This window comes from Platichthys flesus, chromosome 4 (genome assembly GCF_949316205.1).
Source record: "Platichthys flesus chromosome 4, fPlaFle2.1, whole genome shotgun sequence".
Classification (NCBI taxonomy): Eukaryota; Metazoa; Chordata; class Actinopteri; order Pleuronectiformes; family Pleuronectidae; genus Platichthys; species Platichthys flesus.
In genome coordinates this window covers 22,352,265-22,372,587 of record NC_084948.1, presented here as the reverse complement: position 1 = coordinate 22,372,587, position 20,323 = coordinate 22,352,265, and the positions used below count along the sequence as shown (strand labels likewise).

Genomic DNA, 20,323 nt, shown 5'->3' with positions numbered 1-20,323 from the left:
GAGCTTCAGTCCAAATGATTACCTGACAAGAGGCACATTCAAGGGAGGATACACTAATAGGAATCTTGATAGAGCCAATGTGGCTAAATGATGAAATATTCGTGCCCAATGGGCTGAAGGTAAGTGTAATTATGGTGCTGAAGGGATGTTCAAAGTCATTTTGGGACTGTTTTAACAGCTGAGTAGATCAGCAATACTCTCCCCGCACTGTGATTCAGACGTGGTGGAGGCTATGGCTTCTAATAAAGGCCCACAGGGACTGGTGTAATTAGAGATAGGTGGAGATACAGATGGTGCCTTTCATCTTAAAACACTATCGTCAATTTTTGCATATGAAAAAAGTTGCATGCCATAAAGAGGGTGGGCCCTCGTCAAGGTGACCTCTAGGCGGTTGAACATCAATGGATCAGGTGCAGGCCAACTGTTCCATTGAAGGTGGGAAGCTGAAAGGAAGCACTGCGACTTCAAAGAGGCCGCTGGCTCGACGCAGAAAAAAGAGGACGCTTATAACGGTTGACATCAATCAATAATTGTTCAGGAAATAGATTCTCTTTGTGTTGACCAGAAGCAGCGCTGGAGGCTAATCTTCATTCTAAGCCTCCACCAGAGAACAATGGCCGCAGAAAGTTTAGGGAGTGTGAATTAAATTTAAGAGCAACTTGCATTTTGAGCTAACTCTGCTGCACCGAGGGATGACAGCCAGCTGTCAGGCAACAGTGGGAACTGAGTGCTGCACCACTGAGGACAGCGTCTGTTTGCCAACAGCAAAGAACCGCCTCTGGCCCATTTAGGACCTGCTCTTTTTTCTTCTCTGCAAACAAAAGCAGTCTGCCACTGAGATGACACGAGCACTTCTCAGTGGCGACCACTACACCGCCCGATCAAACACAGAGCTGGACGTGGAGCGAGCCCAAAGCCAACACAGTAAAGAGCTCTGGACTAACCAGAGTACATGAACACTACATAGTGCCAGGCCAACAAAGAAGACTTTAAAGTCCCTTCTGCTATGGGGCTCGTTTGAGATCCCGGGATCTTCTTTGCATGGAAAGTGTTCATTGACCATTAAATTGAGTTTACGAGAAACTCAACGCCAACAATTATCTACATTTGTCGGAGACCAGATGAGAAAAAGTGCAGAATTTGAAATGTCGGTTTAAAAGTGGCACAGAACTCGATGCAATACATTACACCTAAACTCATGACAGACATATTAACATTAGTCTTTGCAGGGAGCTAGGTACGAGCACCAAAGTAGACATCAGACTAAGTAACATGACAAGACCACTCCTTAAGTTTTAAGTGGATCAGAACAGGAATCAACCTGCTTGGCTTTCAAGCAGTATTGCTACACTAAGGAAGAAAAACAATAGTAGAACAGCCTGGTATATAAATGGCCAGTGAGCAGAAAAAAGCACAAGGAAAATGTAGAACAATATCCTAGGTGTAAGAGCTGAGACTTTAGGCAGATATCTAAGCTGGCAAGTGCCGAAAGACCCACCAAAAGCACATGCACCTATAAACACACACGCTCTGACAAACAAATGTCACACAATCACGCACACACACACTCTCAGGGACACGCACGCATACATTCTGTGGCAGCACGCTTATAGCGAGAGAGTTGCCAGCTGTCGGAGATCTTTGAGAGAACAGAACACCACCTGTCCCCTTATCTTCCCCTCACGAGCCAAGAGAGACTCTCCGTCCAAATCGGAGCCTCAGCCTTCCACTCTCTCATCCCACGCTTAATGGCAGCTTGTCCGCTATTTTTCTTCTCCGCGATTTATCCCCGTCTTTGTTCTTCCTTCCCATCGCTCCTTCTGCACATTTGATCTCAAAGCGCCAGATTCCATGCAATTATTCTCGAATCGGATCAAGCCGTGTCCGACGGGAGCGAATGTTGTACCTGCGGTCCTCTTTGCGATGGTGAGGTCGAGATATGGGTGAAGGTGGACAGTGGTGCCAGATGTTCCTGTTGTCGCCAGATAGGAGCAGAGTGTGCGTGATGGGGTGCAAGGTCAACGTTTCCCTGTCTCTGTGTTTACATGATCTCACTCTTTCACCTCTGCTCCTCGCCAGGCCATTGTTTTGCTTTGGGTGAGCCGAGTGTTTGTGTGCAGACAGGTTGATGGAAGCCAGGGCCAAGCATGGGCAAACTCCAACCCCAGCTAAACCCCTTTTTGACTGCAGTCTGAGTAAAAACAAGCAAATGCTATATATGCTCAGGAGTAAGCACGGCAGGGAATGGATTGTGTTGCTAAATGAGAGCATCATCAGTTCTGGTCCATGACTGTGTGGGATTCAAACAGTTACTCGGGACTGGGGCAGTCGAGGTGCGAGTCTGTGCTGGTGCTGGCAGCTACATGGCCATCAGTCAAATAAGAGCAGCACATGCAGTTTCCAGGTAACCAGCTGTAGTAAGTATGTATATGAAGGCAGTGCTAATGAGCCAGAGTTCCTTTGGGTATCACACATACACACCTTCCTGTCCATACTGTACACACACATGTACACACTGCACAGGAGCACTTAAGCGTGAAAGGACCAGTGGAAGATATGAGTGCTGGCCGAACCAACCATCTGCGAGTGATGGTCTGATTCCTGGAGACCAGGCTGATGTTTTACAGACTACTTGAGCAGCACTACAGCAGATGGAGGTCCCCACTGGGTAAAATTATCCCTACAGCTTAACATAAATTAGGCCGGGCCCCTGGGCAGGTAGCTTGAGACCTAGAGGATTGAGGCGGGTGCAGGGCAGGGAGTACCAGGCCGACAGGGACCTGGCCCCAGCTGAGGAAAGGTTTCATGAGATCGGGATGGTCCCCTCGTACCCAGAGCAGTCGCTCCAACTCCTCTGAGGTTGAAAGTGAATTTACATGGCAGTGGTGAACCCTGGGTAATGTGATTAAATCCTGGCAACACACTGAGAAATGATTAACTTATTCTCTCCCCTCTCTTTGCCCTTCCATGCTGCCTCTTGCATTTCTGTCAGGCAATCAATAAGCTATTATAGCTCCAAACAGTGGGGTAAATTAACTTACAGGCTCCACCTGCAGAGTCTGCACTCTCCCCTAATCCCATTGGCAGGGAAAAATCCGACTGGACGCAAAGGCCAGGACCCAAGATCATCTGCTTCCACACCATGACTATCGGCATGATGCTGGCATAGAAAGCAAAACAGCTTAAAATGGTGCAAGTGGTACACTGCAAGGCTCTGGAGAAGTGGTGAGGTTGAAAGTAATACTACAGTACGGGTATATACAAGAATAACACACTGACAAAATAAGTGTTGCAAACCAGCATTAGTGCTTTAGCCTTGGTTATCTTCAGGGATGTGAAGAACTATGGGGAAAAGACTAGTTATGTCCCTGCCAGTCAATGAGGGGCTTTTCTATCCCATCCATCAGATAGTAAAATTAGCTAAAAGAAGCAGAGGTACCACTGATAGATGAGAATCTGATACTAGTGCGAGGCGGAGAAAGAGAGAGGGATCTGGAAAGGGAGAATAGAAATGTCACCCCGGAGCCTAACAGCAGCACTATGGTCATACAATACCGGGTCCCCACTGAGTCAGATGTCAGATATTTCAAACTTACCCACAGCAACACTGACTACTGTTTGAATTTTCAATGGATCCTCTCGACTTTTCTCCTTTTACACATGACGTCCCCCCCTGTCTGCCTTTTATCCCACTCTCTGCAGTATATGGTTACATGGGGATCCCTTTGTGTCCTTGCCACACCCTGTTCAGAAAGGTCAAGCCGGCACAAAGAAGAGGTGAGGGTGTATCTGTTCTATTCACCGCTCACTCAAGCACCCCTTCTCCTTGTGGTCCTAATTAGACTATTGTATGTGTTTACATACACTTCAAGGAGGATGATTATGTTCGCTGGCTGAGCCCGAGGTGCGTAAACTACATTTTCCAAGTTAATAGGACCAGATGGATGCTTAAACAAGTCCTTGCAGATCTGACCTGCGCACATTCAATTACGTGCAGTGTCAGCTTGTGGCTTTTTTTGTTCCTCCATTTCTTTTTACGTCCTTCATCATTAGTACTGTGGTAATGAAGTCAGGCCCTTTATTTGTAACGTGAGACCAAGTATGCCGAGTGTCCAGGGTTTAGAAATGAACTGTGGGCATTACAGAAAGGTCATGATAACAACAGAACTTGCATAAGAACGACACGCCGATAATGAGCATCAGCTCTCACTCATACCGCTGCTATTTTAGAAGCCACACGTGCATCCGTGACACTACAAGGAGAAAGCAATTTTCTCCCAATTGTTGCATTGATGATCAGATTAGCTTCCCCGGCAACCAAGGGCAATTAGATGACAATTGGATGCCATCATGTTTCCACTGTTTGCCTTTGTCCTTGACTGATGGCAGGGCTGCGACTATCCACAGTCAACAGCAAATAGACTGGATTTCATTTGTAGTCAGATAGCAGAAGGCAGATCATTATCAGTGTTTGGGTCTAGTGCTTACCTCGCTGGCTCTTCCTGCCTGTCACGCTCCAGGGCAACGAACATGCTACAAGTCTGATAACATTTCAGACTTTTCTTTCCTGCTTCTTCTCCCATTCTTTTGTCCTTTCTCTGCCTCAACCTTTGTCTCTCTATCAATATCACAGGAGAGAGAGTGAGAGTGGGTGGAAAGTAGAGGGAGAAACAGAGAGAAAGGGAACATATATCAGATGAAGGCTGATACAGCACCACAGACTCTTTCTCATGTTATCGGTACAATGAATCTGAAGAGGAACAACCTGCAAGCAAACCCTTGCTACCCATTGCCTCAGCAAACCCAACAATCTACAATTTAAAAGATAAAGAAATGATGTGAGCCGTATACTCATATCAAAGATGCTGCAGTTCATTGTCAATGTCACTTATACATCCAAGTGAAACCCGTCAGTATTTTGGGGCCGAATCTGTCTGACAGTTCACTGCTCTTGTTCTGTGCCTGTGCTGAACTTTTCCAGGAGTTCACAGCCGGGTGTCTGCCATTGGTTGAGAGTTAGAGGGTACGTGATAAAGTATCAATTGGTGGTGAATTGGCGGCCTGTCAACTGGAAGTAAACAGTGAAGACAAGGAGGGGGGGGGGACTGTCCGGCCATCACAAGGTCTGTGCACGCTCATCTTTAGATGAGAGTTTGCCCCTTGTGCACATTTTTCTAACTTTGCCAAAATGTTGGCTGAAAATCGCTGAAGTTCCAGTCTCCAAACCCCTTAATCCTCCCTAACTCCATCGTCTCGGATCGAGGAGCATGATAGAAGGTTTCAAGTAAAGGCTTAACCCAGGTTTAATAACCAGAGCATGTCCGCAGAGCAGAACGCCTCGTCATATGACCAGACACCAGAATGCCGGCGTGTACGCACACACTGCCCTCGCAGACACGCAAACACACACACATGGGCACAGCCTCTCCAGCCACAGGAGAGGCTCCAGACCAAGAGGAGATTACACCTCCCAACAAGAGTAATACCCAGGTCCCGGCAGAAGAAGTGGAGATTAGAGTCAGCAGCATCCATTCATCTGGTTCTCACCAGCCCTGAAACACAGCTTACCACCAAGAGCATTTATCACACATGGATCAGGGCCAGACACACACCTCCAACAAATATGGAAAGAAATTGATAAAGGCTGCACATAAACATGAACTAACTGCACACTGAGAGATGCACACGCACAGGGACAACATTGGCGGTTTTTAAGAGGAGTGGAAGTGAGGGTACTCTGTCAGTCGTCCTCCAGAGTGGTGCTAGAGGACTGGAACTCAAGAGCTCACATACTGTATCTTATCTACTCTAGACAACCACTTCATAATGTTAATATCATACTTCACTATCCCGGGACCCAGTGCCCATCCCTCCCATGTGTGTGCTGCACCGTAGCCAGGGCCAAGGATTACACAGAGATGAATAAGCAGTCGCTGTGGTGACGGTGGGGGGAGAGAGAAAAGCTCTGACGCACACGTTTTGAGGGGGGGGGGGAGTGCCCAGACACCCAGAAGCAGGCTGTGCGGTGGCACTACTTCTTTCAAAGACGCTCCCGAGATATCTGGGAAATGTCATCGCGTGTAAATGGACGGGCTCCAAAAAAAAACTCAGCAGAAAACAGAAGAAAGTGCTCAAAGTGGATCCATAAGTCAGCTTCCCCCTGCCTTGTTAACAGAGACATTTCCTACATGAATGCACAGAGCCCAGATCTGAGCGGGGGGGAAAACAAGTCAGTGTGAAACAGCTGTGTTTAGCACATCTAATGCATTTCAGCCTCCTATTTTTATACACAGAGAGAGAGAGGGTGAGATCAAAGAGGCAAATATGTATCCCACTAGAGAGACTCACTCCACTGTCACCTACTGAAAGGTATTTTAAGTTGCCTCTAAAAAGAAAAGTACCTTATTTACCCAAGGTCTGTTTATTGTTTTATGGTGCAATTTCCCCTCCACAGTAAATTCCACTGGTGATAAACTGATAACACAAATGATAACGATTCAGAGTGGAAATTACATGAAACTAAACATTCTAACGGGGCCGAGCTTTGTCGGCATTGTTCTTTGCTTTTCTCTTGGAAGAAACATTTTTCAAGTGTACTTCAGGAGGGGATTGTCTCTTTTATTTCTTGGCCCAGTGGGCTGTCAGAGACGGGGGAGCACGGAGTGACGGATGGGACTTTGAGCAGGCTCTTCTTTACCCACGTCTTTACACCTGCCCCTTTAGCTCATGTGCAGACACCTTCAAACAACGCTCTGCTCAGACATTGTTCACTGGACCAGTTTACACATGTTGACAGATTGATGGAATCAAACCACAGACACAAACACAGGAAGTCCTGCATCGCCCAATCTCTTTCTACCTACAGTCTTATACAAATCAAACCGGTCATGCTTCTTTCGCTCCCTCTGCAGGATGTGTGTTCTCTTTAGGCGTGGTGCCAGTGTTTACTGTAAAACAGCTCAAAACTCTGCCCTGCTTCTCCGCTCCGGCTCTTATCCAGCGCTGCACTGCTCATTCCCTCGCTGAGCATTTTCACCGCCTGGCCTCGCATCTAGCCAGCAGTATTAGTTTTGGTGGGGGGAGGGGGGGGTGGGTGGGGTGATGTGTGGGCGAGGTCACGCTTGTTTTTTGTAAAAAAAAAAAAAAAAACATGTTCAGAAAATCCTGAATTTGCCGTGACACTTGACAGATTCTAACATGACTGAAAGAGACGTGGGCGCCCTCCTTCCCCTTCACTCCGGGCTGCAGCCACAGCAGGAGTGACAAGTGCATTTAAGGCGAGTTATGTCGGCCGAGATATAAGCCAAGTTCGTGTCTGATGTTATGTTTAATGAATGAAGTCAAAGTTTGAAGGTACGCGTCCAGCACACCAACAAGCTGATCGTGCCATCAGGGTCGCCACACCCGTCGATCTTGCAGCGTATCGGAGAAACTCTTCACTCCAGATGACATTTAAGTATTGACCAGCAGCAAATAGACGCTCTGGGTTTAATTACATGTATTGCATTGATTTATGGAAATACCCTGAAGTGGTAAATATGCTAGATCAAGCAGAGCACACAAAGCTTGCATGTTAAAAACTGTTTTCCACATATATGGATTGATAGAAGACGAGTCGACGTGCAGGTGCTGAACATATTTTCTCGGCAGAGGTTTCACATAGTCTAGCTAACAGTTCTGTGCTGATGGGGACTGTAATTAGACAGAAGCCAGTTGTTTCCCATGTACTGTAATTTCAAGATTAACGGCATTGGACTAAAATAGTCTCAACCAGCAGCACACACCCATCGACTATTCAGAAAAAGATCAACTAAAACCAAGACATAATTCATCAAATACTCTGGGATTTGTTATAAAGCCAACAGCATGCATGTAAACCTTTTTACACTCTGTTACAACAGACTTTCCTCATACTCACACACTCACACACCCACACACGCACACCACTGGCCCTTGAGATTGTGGATAGGGGTCTGCATTCCAACATAAAACAAATTAGAGCGGAGGCCAAAAAGGACTCTGTGGTGTGGAGCCCACGCCTCGGCTGCATGTTGACTCTTGAGGCAGACCCTGGCTGTGCCGTTTTCACCAATTTGCTCTGAACCTCCCTGAGACAAATAACTGCCACAGCGCAGGAACACACTCGGCCTCCGGTCTCCTGGCAGCTTGCCAGCGCTCTCACTCCCGATCCTGCCTGGCTTTAGCTGTCCTGAATTATTATTTGTTTTAATCAGCCTCTCATCCTTTGCTGTTTCTATGCCTTACATCACTTCCTCTTACTTCCACTCATTGTCTCAATGTATGTTGGAAACTTCTAATTATTGGCCAAAGTGAGAAAAGAGTTTAATGCCGTCTACACAACACCCAAAAATAAATACATGGACAGATCTGTGCTGCACTGTATCGTCACTCTTGTAGTAGTTGAACGAAAAATAAATAGAAGGTGGAAAAGCCTGGTACCGGTGTAGGGCTTGTTCTTGTAGATAGCACCAGAGAATAATGAAGAGTCGGGAGGAGAGACGGGTGAGTGCAGGGAAGAAGGAAATGTGAGATAGAGTAAACTCAGATGGTTTGTGTCAAGAGGAGGGGGGTTTGCTTGGGAGGAGCTGAGCTGCAGAGGACACCATTAAAGACCGCAAGTCTTTGAGAGCCAACAGATGCAGCACAAGGGATTTCCTGAGAGCGAGACAGGCGGACCCCGGATCAGTGGGAGGTGGCGCTGGAGGTGGTGCCATTGGAGTGGCGCATGCCAGCCAACTGTCCTCCGCTCGGCAGATGACCCTTAGGAATGGCCCCAAATCTGTCAGAATGAACCCTGCCTGCTTCGACACATCCGATGTCCCCCCGACCTTCCCCCCACTAATCAGAGTCAGTGAAGCCAGCTGGCTGCTCATGCTGACAGAGATTTCACGGAAGCATCGTGATCAATGAGAGTCACATATAAACTCGGTTGAACAGTGATATAAGCACCGGGCCAGATTCGAGTAAACCTTCTCTTTGCTTCTGTTGTTAGTGGCTGTAAAAAAAAGTAAACCCTTCCTCTGGAGAGTTAAGTCTGCATGTGTATTCAAGGCCTGTAGCCAGCGCGGTGTGGTCAGCTCGGTGCAGTCGGCCAGGCCACTAGACAGCAGGCCCTGAGGTTATCGCCTTCCTCGAGTGGAGCAGTGTGCCGTCCATTACCTCACTTTACTATCTCCGCGTCCAGGAGAAGGGAAACAAGCTATTCATAGAGCCTCTCGGGGCCTCATGCAGAGCAATGGATAAAACTCCTCTGACCTCAGGCAATACCGCACATATACTGTATTGTACAGTGAATGCTAAATAAGAGTTGGCACGTTTAAGAAAACAGAATCCAAGTCTCAGTTTCAGTATAATTTGAGGATTATCTCAAGAAAGCTTGGGAGGATTTAAAATGTGCAATGCATTATTTTTCCTTAGTCAATCTTGAGACCTTTTAAAAGTTTTAACACATTTTAAATGGTTTCCTATTAAAGTCAGAGAAGTCATAGAAAATTGTTTTAAATAGAATATAGGTCAATGTGGCCCTTAGTTCCTTAACAATGGTCCTTTTGCACAAAAGTTTGTTATTTGAAGAGAAAAAGAAAAACAGGAACAAAAGGATAATCCTAGCTTCAGCTCGTTTTAAAACACAAGGTAAACATGATTCATAGTAAGTGCATTAGCTTAGGCTTTGGGTTAAGAGGCTGAGATATAGAGATTGTGGGCTGCACTGTACAAGTGGTTAATGATAAACCAAACAAACTGGGTTAGCGCTCCTAGCCTGGCAAAACAGGACTTGTTGAAACTTGGATTATGCTAACAATCACTGGTGAGCCAGGGAAACTGTCGAAGCCAGGCTTTTAGATTAGCGTTTCCAAAAAGCTGTGTTTTTAGCTTTTAAAAGCGAATACGTGAGCGGTGAGAGCTTGACAAAGTAAACACAATTAAAACCGCGACTTCCCGCTTTGGCGTTTCATTGGAAATCAAAAGCTTATAGCGGTGCACTCAACTCACTCTGACACCGAGTTAAACACACTGTCGACAATGTTCAGCACAGAACAGTATTGGCATGACAAGCATCTTTAATGACAACAAGGAGTCCAGAGAACTCAAGTACCCTCATGAGTCAGATTCATGGCGATCCGTTTCTTCACTCAGAAATCTCAGCGTTTCTGGGGTTTTTCTTTTTTTTTTCTTTTTCTTCTATAGGCCTCTTTTTCTCCGGCAGGGTTCCGTCCCGGTTGCTCCGACAACATAATTATACGTAGTTAAGCATGAGTTGCAGAGACTGGAGTGCGAGACACCAACTGAGCGCGGAGGAGAGAGAGGGCTGGAGCACAGTGGCTTGTCATTATGGGTCTGTTTGAACCTTATACAGAATAAGCAGCCCAAACTTGAGACTGGGCCAATGGCGCTGTGTACTCTGGTCCTCACATGTCCCGCCAAGTGTCTTGTTTTTCTTTCTTGAAAAATTCTCCTCTGAAATAAACATGGTATTTCATCTACTGGGGAGGAAAACAAATCTTTGCACTCTGACCCGTGGAAACTTCGAGCTAAACACAATATTTCTTCTCTTATTTGACCACCGCTCTGCACCTCTCTTTTCCTTTCTTCCACTCGTCTCCTCTCTAATCATCTGAATGGATGCTTCTCTGCTCAGTTCAAAAGAAAAGCTCATTAAATACACCATACAAATCCCAGTTTATGATCAGGAGGCCTCTGATCTGCATGATGCTTCACACTTTGCATTTTACTGAGCTGAAATAGGCCAACACACATTTGCACAAGAAAAGTCTCATCTGTGCCATCCAGCTTAAATTCAAAATACACAGCAGGAAGTCATGTTCGATCTGACTAACACCTCATACCAAAGACCATTACACTCAATACACCAGCAGCCCATGCAACACCCAGTCATGTCATTCGGTTACACACACACACACGCACACACACTAATACACACACACACACACGGTTGTTTCTTTCCCCATCTTGATTAGATTACAGTGAGCGGCTTGGTGACAGCCTCTGGGCATGCTGGAGGAGCGGTTGATATCGGAGCTTTTCCTCCTCAGCCTCCACTCTCAGCCAGTCAAGAGAGCAAAGAGAGATAATATATCTGAAGAGCTGACCTCACCAGTGAAAGCCGCCCCCTTAAAGAATCACAGGAACAGATTTGTCAACACTGGTCACCACTTACAAGAAGAGAATAACCATTATTTACTCTTCCTTCATTATATTCCTTTGGATGCCATTTACTCTCTTGGCTAATATGTCTCACAACCTGCATGTCGACCCCCAGGAATGTTTTAGTCCACTTCACATCAAAGCTGGCCCGTCATTGCACGAGAGCTGACGATAAACAAATTCCTGACGATCTCTTAACTGAAATGATGACTTAAACAAGGACTTAACCCAAATGCAATAACCTCATTTCTTTCTACAAAAAAACTTTTATTTATATCTACCTCTCTGACAAAAAGCAGAAGCCGAGCCAAGACATAAAGGGCTTTGTTCTCATTGTGGCTCCTGACCACCTACCAAGGGCCCTTTAGAGGAGCACTCACCCTGGAATGATCAGGCCACTTCTCCCCCAAGGCTCTGCAGGCTTGCAGAACCCGCTGGGGCAAACACATCCTGCCCATCTCCTGAGAGATTATCCAACTCAATGAACACATTGACTAAAGAAACTGTGGAAGAAACTGGAGCCTGCTATTCAGCCTCATCTAGACCCAAACTCAAAAAATCACACCCACGCTAGAGGCCAAGGAAGAAACAGAAAAACATGCTGCACTTACTGGCTACTTCCAGTGAGGCGTTGTGGCTCACGGCCTCTCCCAGGTAGTTGCGGGCAACACAGACATAGGAGCCTTCGTCCGGTTTGCTCCGTCGCCCGTGGACGATGCGTAAGAAGAAGAGGGAGCCGCTGGGCAGCAGCATGCGCTGAGAACGGGGGTTGTCCTTGTCCGTCTCCACTCGCTCTCCATCCTTGTACCACTCCACTGTCGGGGTTGGACGACCCTCTGCCTTACAGTTGAGGGTGGCAGGCTCCCCTTTGGAAACTATCAGGTCAGAGGGGTGCTCCACAATCTTGGGCGCGGTGTCCTCTTGGCGCAGACGAGATCCTGGGAAGAAAATGACACAGATGAAGGTTAACAACTGGAATCATTTGTACAGTTTTAATAGATTTGAACGGGAATCTTTTTTCAACTGTTTCAATGAGATACAGGCCAAAAGGCCCATTGTCTTGCTCAAGAGGAAAGTTTTAAATAAAACAAAAGCGATGTAATTAGCAACTGATGGTGGACATCTTTTAAATACCTCACATTAACCATTCTACCAGATGGGGACTAGAGTGGTGTTGCAGCTGGTTATTGAGCCTCCATTCACTTCTGCCCATATTTATGTCCATGTTCATAAATTATTAACCCTTATGTCATGTTATACTATCATGTCTTTTTATGTTTTCAATCAACTCTGGGGACTCAACATGGAGCCTGTTAGGATGACTCATGCACTATTTAGACGCGAGCGTACTGATACACGGGTATCTGTAGAAAATACTATTTGAAAGTATTGGAACATAGTCTTCTAGGCACAATAACAGGTAATGCTGATAAGTAGTAAAGTAGTGAGGACAGTCCAAACAAACTACCAATCTGTGTGTGGAGTCACCCTTTAATTACAGAAACAGCTCGTTCAGTAAAGCTGAGCACTGCTGCAGCTACGTGACTCTGTCATTGTTCACTTCAAAGAGCAAAACAGAGCAGAAAAGAAGGCAACAGTAAACAGGAGCATGACGCACCTTAAAGGTAAAAGGAAATTAAGAGATGAAAGATATGATATAGGTGCACTGAATAGCTTAGCAGTAAAAAAAAAAAAAAGGAGCAGCAGCAAGATTGCATTGTTGAAGTAAGACAGCAGCCAGCAGCAGTAGCAAGGGGGTGAATACCCGTGTGCTATCTCAGGTCATTATTATTGCTCTCTGACTAGTCAGCTGTGGCTATCAAACCTGCTTTACATGCAAATGAGCTTCCTGTTGTTAATTCCTGGAGGGTGGGACTCGGTTGTGAATGCATTGTGTGCCTTTACACACAATAGAGAGAGAGAGAGAGAGAGGTATGTGTGTGTGTGTGTGTGGTGTGTGTGTGTAGAGATAGAGAGAGAGAGAGAGAGAGAGAGAGAGAGAGAGAGAGAGAGAAAGAGAGAATGAATTATTTCCTCCTTGTCGTATCTCAGAGCCTTTGGAGCTCATTCAGCACCAATTAAAGGGAGTCGGGTCTAATTGGAGGCAGAGGCCTGCAATTAATTTACCCAGCATTCAGTGAACTTGCACCGCCGCCTCGTTTCTGTGCCCTCAGCCCATCCTCTATTACCCCAGAAAGCTGGTGCTGAGGAGGCAGCTTCCTGTGGTCACCACGTATTTCAGGTCAAGTCAGCATAATTAGTGACAGCTCGGTGGAGAGATTAATAACCTCAACACACATGTGTAGAGTGGTCAGCGGAATATAATTAATCTAGCTGCCCAATCAAGGACATCATGATTGTGGGTCATTCCTAGTTTAAGACGAGCAAAGGCTCTGCAGCATTTTAGGAAATTAGTTTGTCGGAAATAAACTTATAAGAAATGAGTTTGTTTTGACTCTGGGCAACATCTACACAAGTTGTTCTCACACAAACACTGGGCTGTCCCTTGAGACTAAATGCAGGCTCCTCTTTGGAGATGTCTCATGCTGCATATATATTTTCAAAAGCTATTGGTCACACTATATGTGGTTGTTTATGGCTGCAGTGACAGCAATAGCAAACAAAAAAATCGCTGGGATCGTGCGTACGTCTGCCAAGGCTAACGCCCTACCTCGCCACGTTTAAGAAAATGAAAAAAAAAAAACATCTCCCAGATCTGCACGTTTATCCGGATCAGTTCCAAATTGAATGGGTTCTCTCTTGGGTCATGCCCCACCCCTCCACAATAACTGATACCTAATGGGAATCAGTTCAGTAGTTTTTGCATAATCCTGTTAACCAACAAACACACAGACATGAAAACCTCCTTGATGGAGGCAATGAGCTAAGAAGCAGTACTTGTTATTTCTTCACATATCAGTGGGGTTTCATCATTTTGCTGCTAAATTACAAATAAGATAAAGTCTCGGTGAGAAATCCTTCAAATTATGAAAGTGTCTTTGTCCTCCGTGTCATTTTATAGATAATCTGTGGGAATGCAAAAACACATCTGTGAAGATTAAAGCATTTCTGAGAGAAACAGACGGGAGAGAGAGCGCGAGCGGCAGATCAAGCCTTTAGCGAGAATGAATAAGTCTGAAATCTGAGGCTGAATAAAGTTTATTAAAAATACATACAGGCTATTGGAGTGGTCTCAAGCACAACTAGGCTAATTAACTTAATTCAGCGTACTGACTGGGAGCTGTGGAGACCCGGCCCTTCGGTCGGACAGGAGCTGATCTTACACTTCTCACTATGCACAAGGCCATTACCACCATACTGCACCAATACCACCAACCAGCCTCCACCAGGAGCGGCAGACTAATATGTTTTATTAAAGAGGACTTTGAAGAGCTGCACCACTATCTGCCCATTGCCTTCCTGATGCAGAGAGTTCCTCTATAATTTGAAATGGTCTGAAGTTTGTGGTTTTATGGGGGAGGGGGGGGGAGGAGCCATTAACTATTCAGATGTGGGCCCACGGTGAGGGGAGCTGTGCAGCAGGCGGTGCAGCGTTTGATCAGTGGCTGCTCACTGTACACGATTAAATGGAATCCGCATGATCAAGACACACACTGACGTAAAGATACAGTATTGTGTTACAGCTGGTAGATGCATATTCAGCAGTTCATCCGAAGTGTAACAATACACGTTGTGTTGTCCGACTCCCTGCGAGTGTGTTTTGGGCAGTGGGTCTGCGAGTATCACTTACATAATGCTATTATACTTTCTTTGTCCCTGATTAAATTCATTGTGTGTGTAGCATGTTTGTGTGTGTGTGTGTGTGTGTGTGTGCTCTGCCACGCTGATCCCATCTGACACCGCGAGTGACCCTACTTACTTCAGCCCCATTACCTCTCGCCAGGGGAAAAAGACACAGGCGGTGTAAGGGATTATTCTGTCATTGCACAATCAGTCCCACGCCCCCCCCCCCCCCCCCCCCCGCCTCCCTGCTACAGGTGCACGCCATTAAACGAGCTAACTCCACTCCACCGCTACCACGAAGCAGCCAAAGACCAAATCTGAGGCCGACACAAGCGAGGAGCAGAGTGCAGCCTCGGCTTCTGAGCCCAGCTGTTCAGCATCTCTGTCTCGCTTTGCTTTGAGTCGTCTAACGTTCCCAACATTTCAAAGCCCTGCTCTTCCTTCTCCTCCACCGCTTTCAACCACCCTCTCGCCTATTTTCTATCCCCCTCTTTCCCTCCCCGCCACCCCCCTTTCTTTGCTTCCAGACAGAGAATGTGAGATGAGCTAATGCAGTACACAGCCTCACCAAAGGGAAGCTGGGACTTCTACTGCAAGGATTGGATCGATTGGTGCCTGAGGCAAGATTCTGCTTCTCCCTTAACCCTCACACTTGCCGCAGCGCTGTGTGTTTCTTTTTTTCCATGTTTAATCACTCACACACACACACAGGGATGCACGCACACATATACACACAAAGTTAAACTATGCTTGAGGGAGCTTTTGCTCACTGAGGGGGTAATTAAAAAAACCTACAATTCCCTGTGACTTTTCTCTCACTGCTAAAACCAATCTTAGTAATGAACAACAAACAGCGAGGGCCCGACAGCAACAACAAGCTCGGTGAATTGAGAAGCCTCAGACCCCCCCCCCCCCCATACGGCCACCACAAGGGTCCAGACCCAGACGTTGACCCATGTAACCACACGCTCTGTGTGCACCGCACGATTCAGGAAGACCTCTCGGGTATTTGCCCATTCTGCAAACCAGACTCCACTCCCCCCCTCCCATTCACTGATAGACAAGGCATAATCATGAGATTTGCAATAGTTCCCCAGAAGCCAAGGTCAATCTGCTGGCCTTTAGATCACTGGGCATACATTGTATATTAGCATTATGACTACCGGCTTCATATCGATTCATCTGTGTCTCAGGGCTAAACTTGGATTTCGCCCTCTGCAACATGAGTTGTGAATCTATATTCCAGGAGATGAGCCCCCCCCCCCCCGTCAATCTGATCTCCAATCGACTCATCATGCAAATACTGTATATCATAACAAAACCAGATCCACGGAGGAAGACACTCTGGATATATCAACTATTTCTATTACTGGAACGTCATTGTTGTGTGTAATTATAATAAAGCCTTGGTGCGTTAGCAGAAGAAGAGTTTCATTGATAACATTTATATGAATAGCAAAGATGTGCGCCGCAAGAAAATGCGATAACGCTGATGAGTCTTTGTGGTGCTGCAAAGCTCGTAGCAGCACTGAGGCTCAGAGGCAGCGATCGATCCAGCTACTCCGACTGAAGGCACAGAAGAGGAACCTGGAACTCCAACCTAGAGTGTGAACAGCCTCAGGACAAGGAACAGCCAGACAGGGTCAGCGCTGTCAGGGCCAGGGTCACTCCTCAAACACAGCATTTTTGCCCTCTGCAATTAGGAGCTCATGTACCCCCACAGGCAACATCGTGTGCACGGCATCTTTATTACTAATCACTAGGCTCGAGTTTGTCTGTGTATGAAGGACAGACGTAAAAAGATGGAGAGGGGAGGAGGGGGGGGGGGGGCAGAGAGGCAGGCAAAACAAACAATCACCTCGCTGCAGTAATGACTCCAGGTTCAGTGACTTTACGAGTAAATGCGCCTCTGTCTCTCACAACTTGTTTCCGTCTTGGCAGAGTGTGAGGTAGAGGAAAGGAGCCAAGCACCTGCCCTTCACCCCGGAGTAATCACAGGGGAGAGGGACGGTGGAGCTGTTGTCAGTGTGGTCCTCTGATGTAGGGAGACGGGATATGTGTCCACCTCAGCGAATGATAAAAGGGACATCAATTAGGCCGATTCTCGCCATCTAACATATGATCCCAGACTAGGATTGCTTGTCATTGCATGAGCGATATAGCGGTGAAGTTTAATTTCCCCCAGACAGACATTTCAAGGTTGCAGGATATCATGAAGACAGATGTTGAAATTGAGAGATGTTGCAGGAGGCCAGATCATCACACCCCGTATCAGTTGACCGGCTGAGCAATGGCGTAGATATAGAATATGGATCAGTGATAAGGGAGGCTAAGCACAGTAGGGCACTCCCTCTCTACAGCCCCATTAATCTGTGATTAGGGGTCTTAAGAGGGATTTATGGCAGAGATAAGAGCAGAGGGCGTGTCCCTCGGGGGGGAAGGCAAGCAGAGTCCGGAGCCACGCCTGCCCGGGACAGGGCCGGCCGATTAATGAGACCGAAAAGAAAAGGCACCCTTTACTGTGGAGCTGGAGAAGATAACAGAGAGCGAGGGCAGAGATAAGAGGTGGAAACCAGGGGAGGGACGGAAACCGAGAGAAAAGCCGAAGCACTATGCTCCTGCTGATCAGATGACATTAACGGGAAAGTGAAACCGAATCTTTTACCGTTTCAAAATCAGGATCCCAACCCTGGAATGCGTCACATGAATGACTTTGCGGTTTGCATCGGATCAGACCTGTTTTAATGTTACACAAGGCTATCACTTACTCTCCTAAGAGGCAGGATTAGAGCCCTGTGTGTGAGTGTGTATGGGAGGGGGGGAGTCAGAGGTGGGGTGGCGGAGGGGGATGATAGATATCTTCATGGCGTCTTTCTTTCCTCAACTCTTTGTCTCCGTTTACCAAACAGAACGGGGTAAGGTTACATCACTTATACTTGAGCAGCCCTTGAGACCGCATATCAGGTTTCCAAAGAAATAGGAACACTGTCCAAATTTGTGATTATTTTTCTCCATTAAAGTAAACCTCTAACACGCTACCTGCAAGTTTACACACATCACGGCAACCCAGCGAGACACTATTTGATGTTGATCTGTATTTGTTGTTATAGAAACAGTTTCTACTGAGGATTACGACACTGCTATTGATGTTTGAGTGCTATATGGCCTCTGAAGACATAATGAAACCATGACACAAGGCTCCATTGTTGTTATTAAGGTTAAGACTTTGGGCAAAGATAAGGAAGTAATGTGATAAAAGATAACACGGCTGCCGACTGTGGTTGTCCCTGCCAAGCTCTCCTCATAATGTTCTGATAATATATATTTGACATCACGCAGGAGAACATAATGCTTCAAAGTAGGGCAGACGATTTCTTAACTTCCAAATAAACGAATAAACTTTATCAGCTTTATTATCCCTGTTTGCCCTGGTGCTCATTTGTCACCTACAATTAAGAGGTGAGAAATCCATTGATGATATCATAAACAGGCGACTCTCCTTCCCTTGCCCGGGGCCACAGTTCATCACGAGCTCCGGGGCTCTGGCATTATCAGGATTGCTCATCAGGACCTGAACAGAGGTTTAAAGTCCTGGAGCACCAGCCCCAGCTCCTGGCTGTGTCAGCTGGGAAACACATCCCTTGCTCTCCCCTGGCAATGCAGACCAGGCTGGGAGTGAGACAGTGCAGCACAGTGCTCCTCTGGGAGGCTGGGTCCCATCTTGCTCTGGGGCCCCCCATCTGGAGCTAAGACAATAGCAGCAGTATTTCCACTTCGGCTTCAGGCTTTTCCCCAAAACAGGCCTGACACATTTGGAAGAGACACCAGCCTTGACTGGGTGTATGATAAAGGAGTGTTGATGCTCGTGAAACACCTCATAAGTCAACTGAAGACAAGAAGGAGATCTTTGTTTCATCAGTCTTCAAAAACCCCTGAACAGGAACTATCAAGCTACGCTCCCACGATGTAAATATCCATAGTAATTTGAGATATACTCTCAGTCACAATGTGGAATGACTGCGAAAAGACATAAATAAGGGAATCATTCTATACAATAAGGATTTTTCATCAGAAACCCAGGGGACACAATTGTGGATGAGTTGTAGCTCCTCCACGATGCCGTGCTACTCCAGTGAGTGTCATTAGAAACAAGTAAAAGCTGTCAAACTCAGCAGAAGGCCACAAGGGCAGAATTCATTCCTGCAGGATAAATTCAGCTTCATGCTTTTTTTTTTTTTATTCACTGACACAGGGAGGAAATCTGCAGTGGAAAAGACTGGAATGCTTGTTAGGAAGCTGCCCATCAAATTGGCTCTGGAGACCCGGCAGATGGACCGAACAGAGCAGTATGGCTGCAACAAGCGAGTCAGTCTGCTTATGTGTGTGTGTGCCAGTCCGTCCAGTATCTATCCATATCCATACAGTGTGACTTCCATCAGACTCGCAAACTCCTTCGAGCTGACCCTGAGTATTCAGTGCGAGGACCTGCGAGGAGAAAACCCCCTCACAAGCTTCTCCTGAAAGAACTCCAACGCCAGTGTCGAGGATGCCATTGATTGAGCAGAGCAGAGAAGCAGGGAAAAGAGCTGTAATTAAAATGGAGCCCAGATGCTTTGCTCAGACCTTCTAACAGGAGGCTTCTGCGTGCGTCGAAAAGAAGCACGGCGGAGCACGAGTGGGCAATTACTTATATTTTTTGTTTTCTAACATTGCCAGATTTTTAATGAGGTTTGACCGTTGCAATCTCAATGATACATCAAAGCAGCTTGCGACGGCTGCATCGGAGAAGCGGGGGTAATTGAATAGGCTGGCGCATTTATTTCCCAACAGGGGACGGCAAGAGTCTCACTGCCGACTTGTTCCAAGACGCGGAATCCTCAGGAGATTAATAAATTGTATTTCCGAAAAGCAATTTGTTCAGTATTTTGAAAAACAAATGCATGGTTGAAAGGGGGAAGAGAGGAAGAGACGGTTGCGACTCTGTTTCAAAGACTTCATGACGCAATTATTGCACCGCCAGCACAGTAGGGCTAATGTAAATAAGGCTTAATTTAATTCCAAATCTGCTGTCTGCTCAGTTTTGTGTCCAAAACAATAAGGTGCTGTAGTCCGCTCCTCCCAAGGTCACTGGGAGAACTGGATGCAGTTTCTCTCCTCCTCGGTCATGAGGGGACTGTGAGAGGTGACACGGAGCAGAGGGAGGGCCGGGGGGGGGGGGAGCGGGCCACCGGGCGGTGAGGAGGAAGGAGCAGCACACTCAGCTGGCACGGCCCAGCCACACGGAGTATGACATTTGGGCTCGGTGCCAAGAGAAAAGAACAGCTCTGATGAGATGCCAAAGGGAATTGGGGCAGGCACGGCCAAAAAGCACCTAATGCTTTTTAAATGTTAT

At 46.6% G+C, this 20,323-nt stretch overlaps 1 protein-coding gene across 1 annotated transcript in view; it reads right to left on the bottom strand.

Annotated features, from left to right (window-relative positions):
• robo1 (roundabout, axon guidance receptor, homolog 1 (Drosophila)) overlaps nt 1-20,323 on the bottom strand; it is a 122,363-nt gene that overhangs the window by 93,442 nt on the left and 8,598 nt on the right. Inside the window, exon 2 of the mRNA XM_062386367.1 lies at nt 11,799-12,125. Coding sequence (XP_062242351.1) covers nt 11,799-12,125 — 327 coding nt within the window. The remainder of the gene's footprint in view (nt 1-11,798; nt 12,126-20,323) is intronic.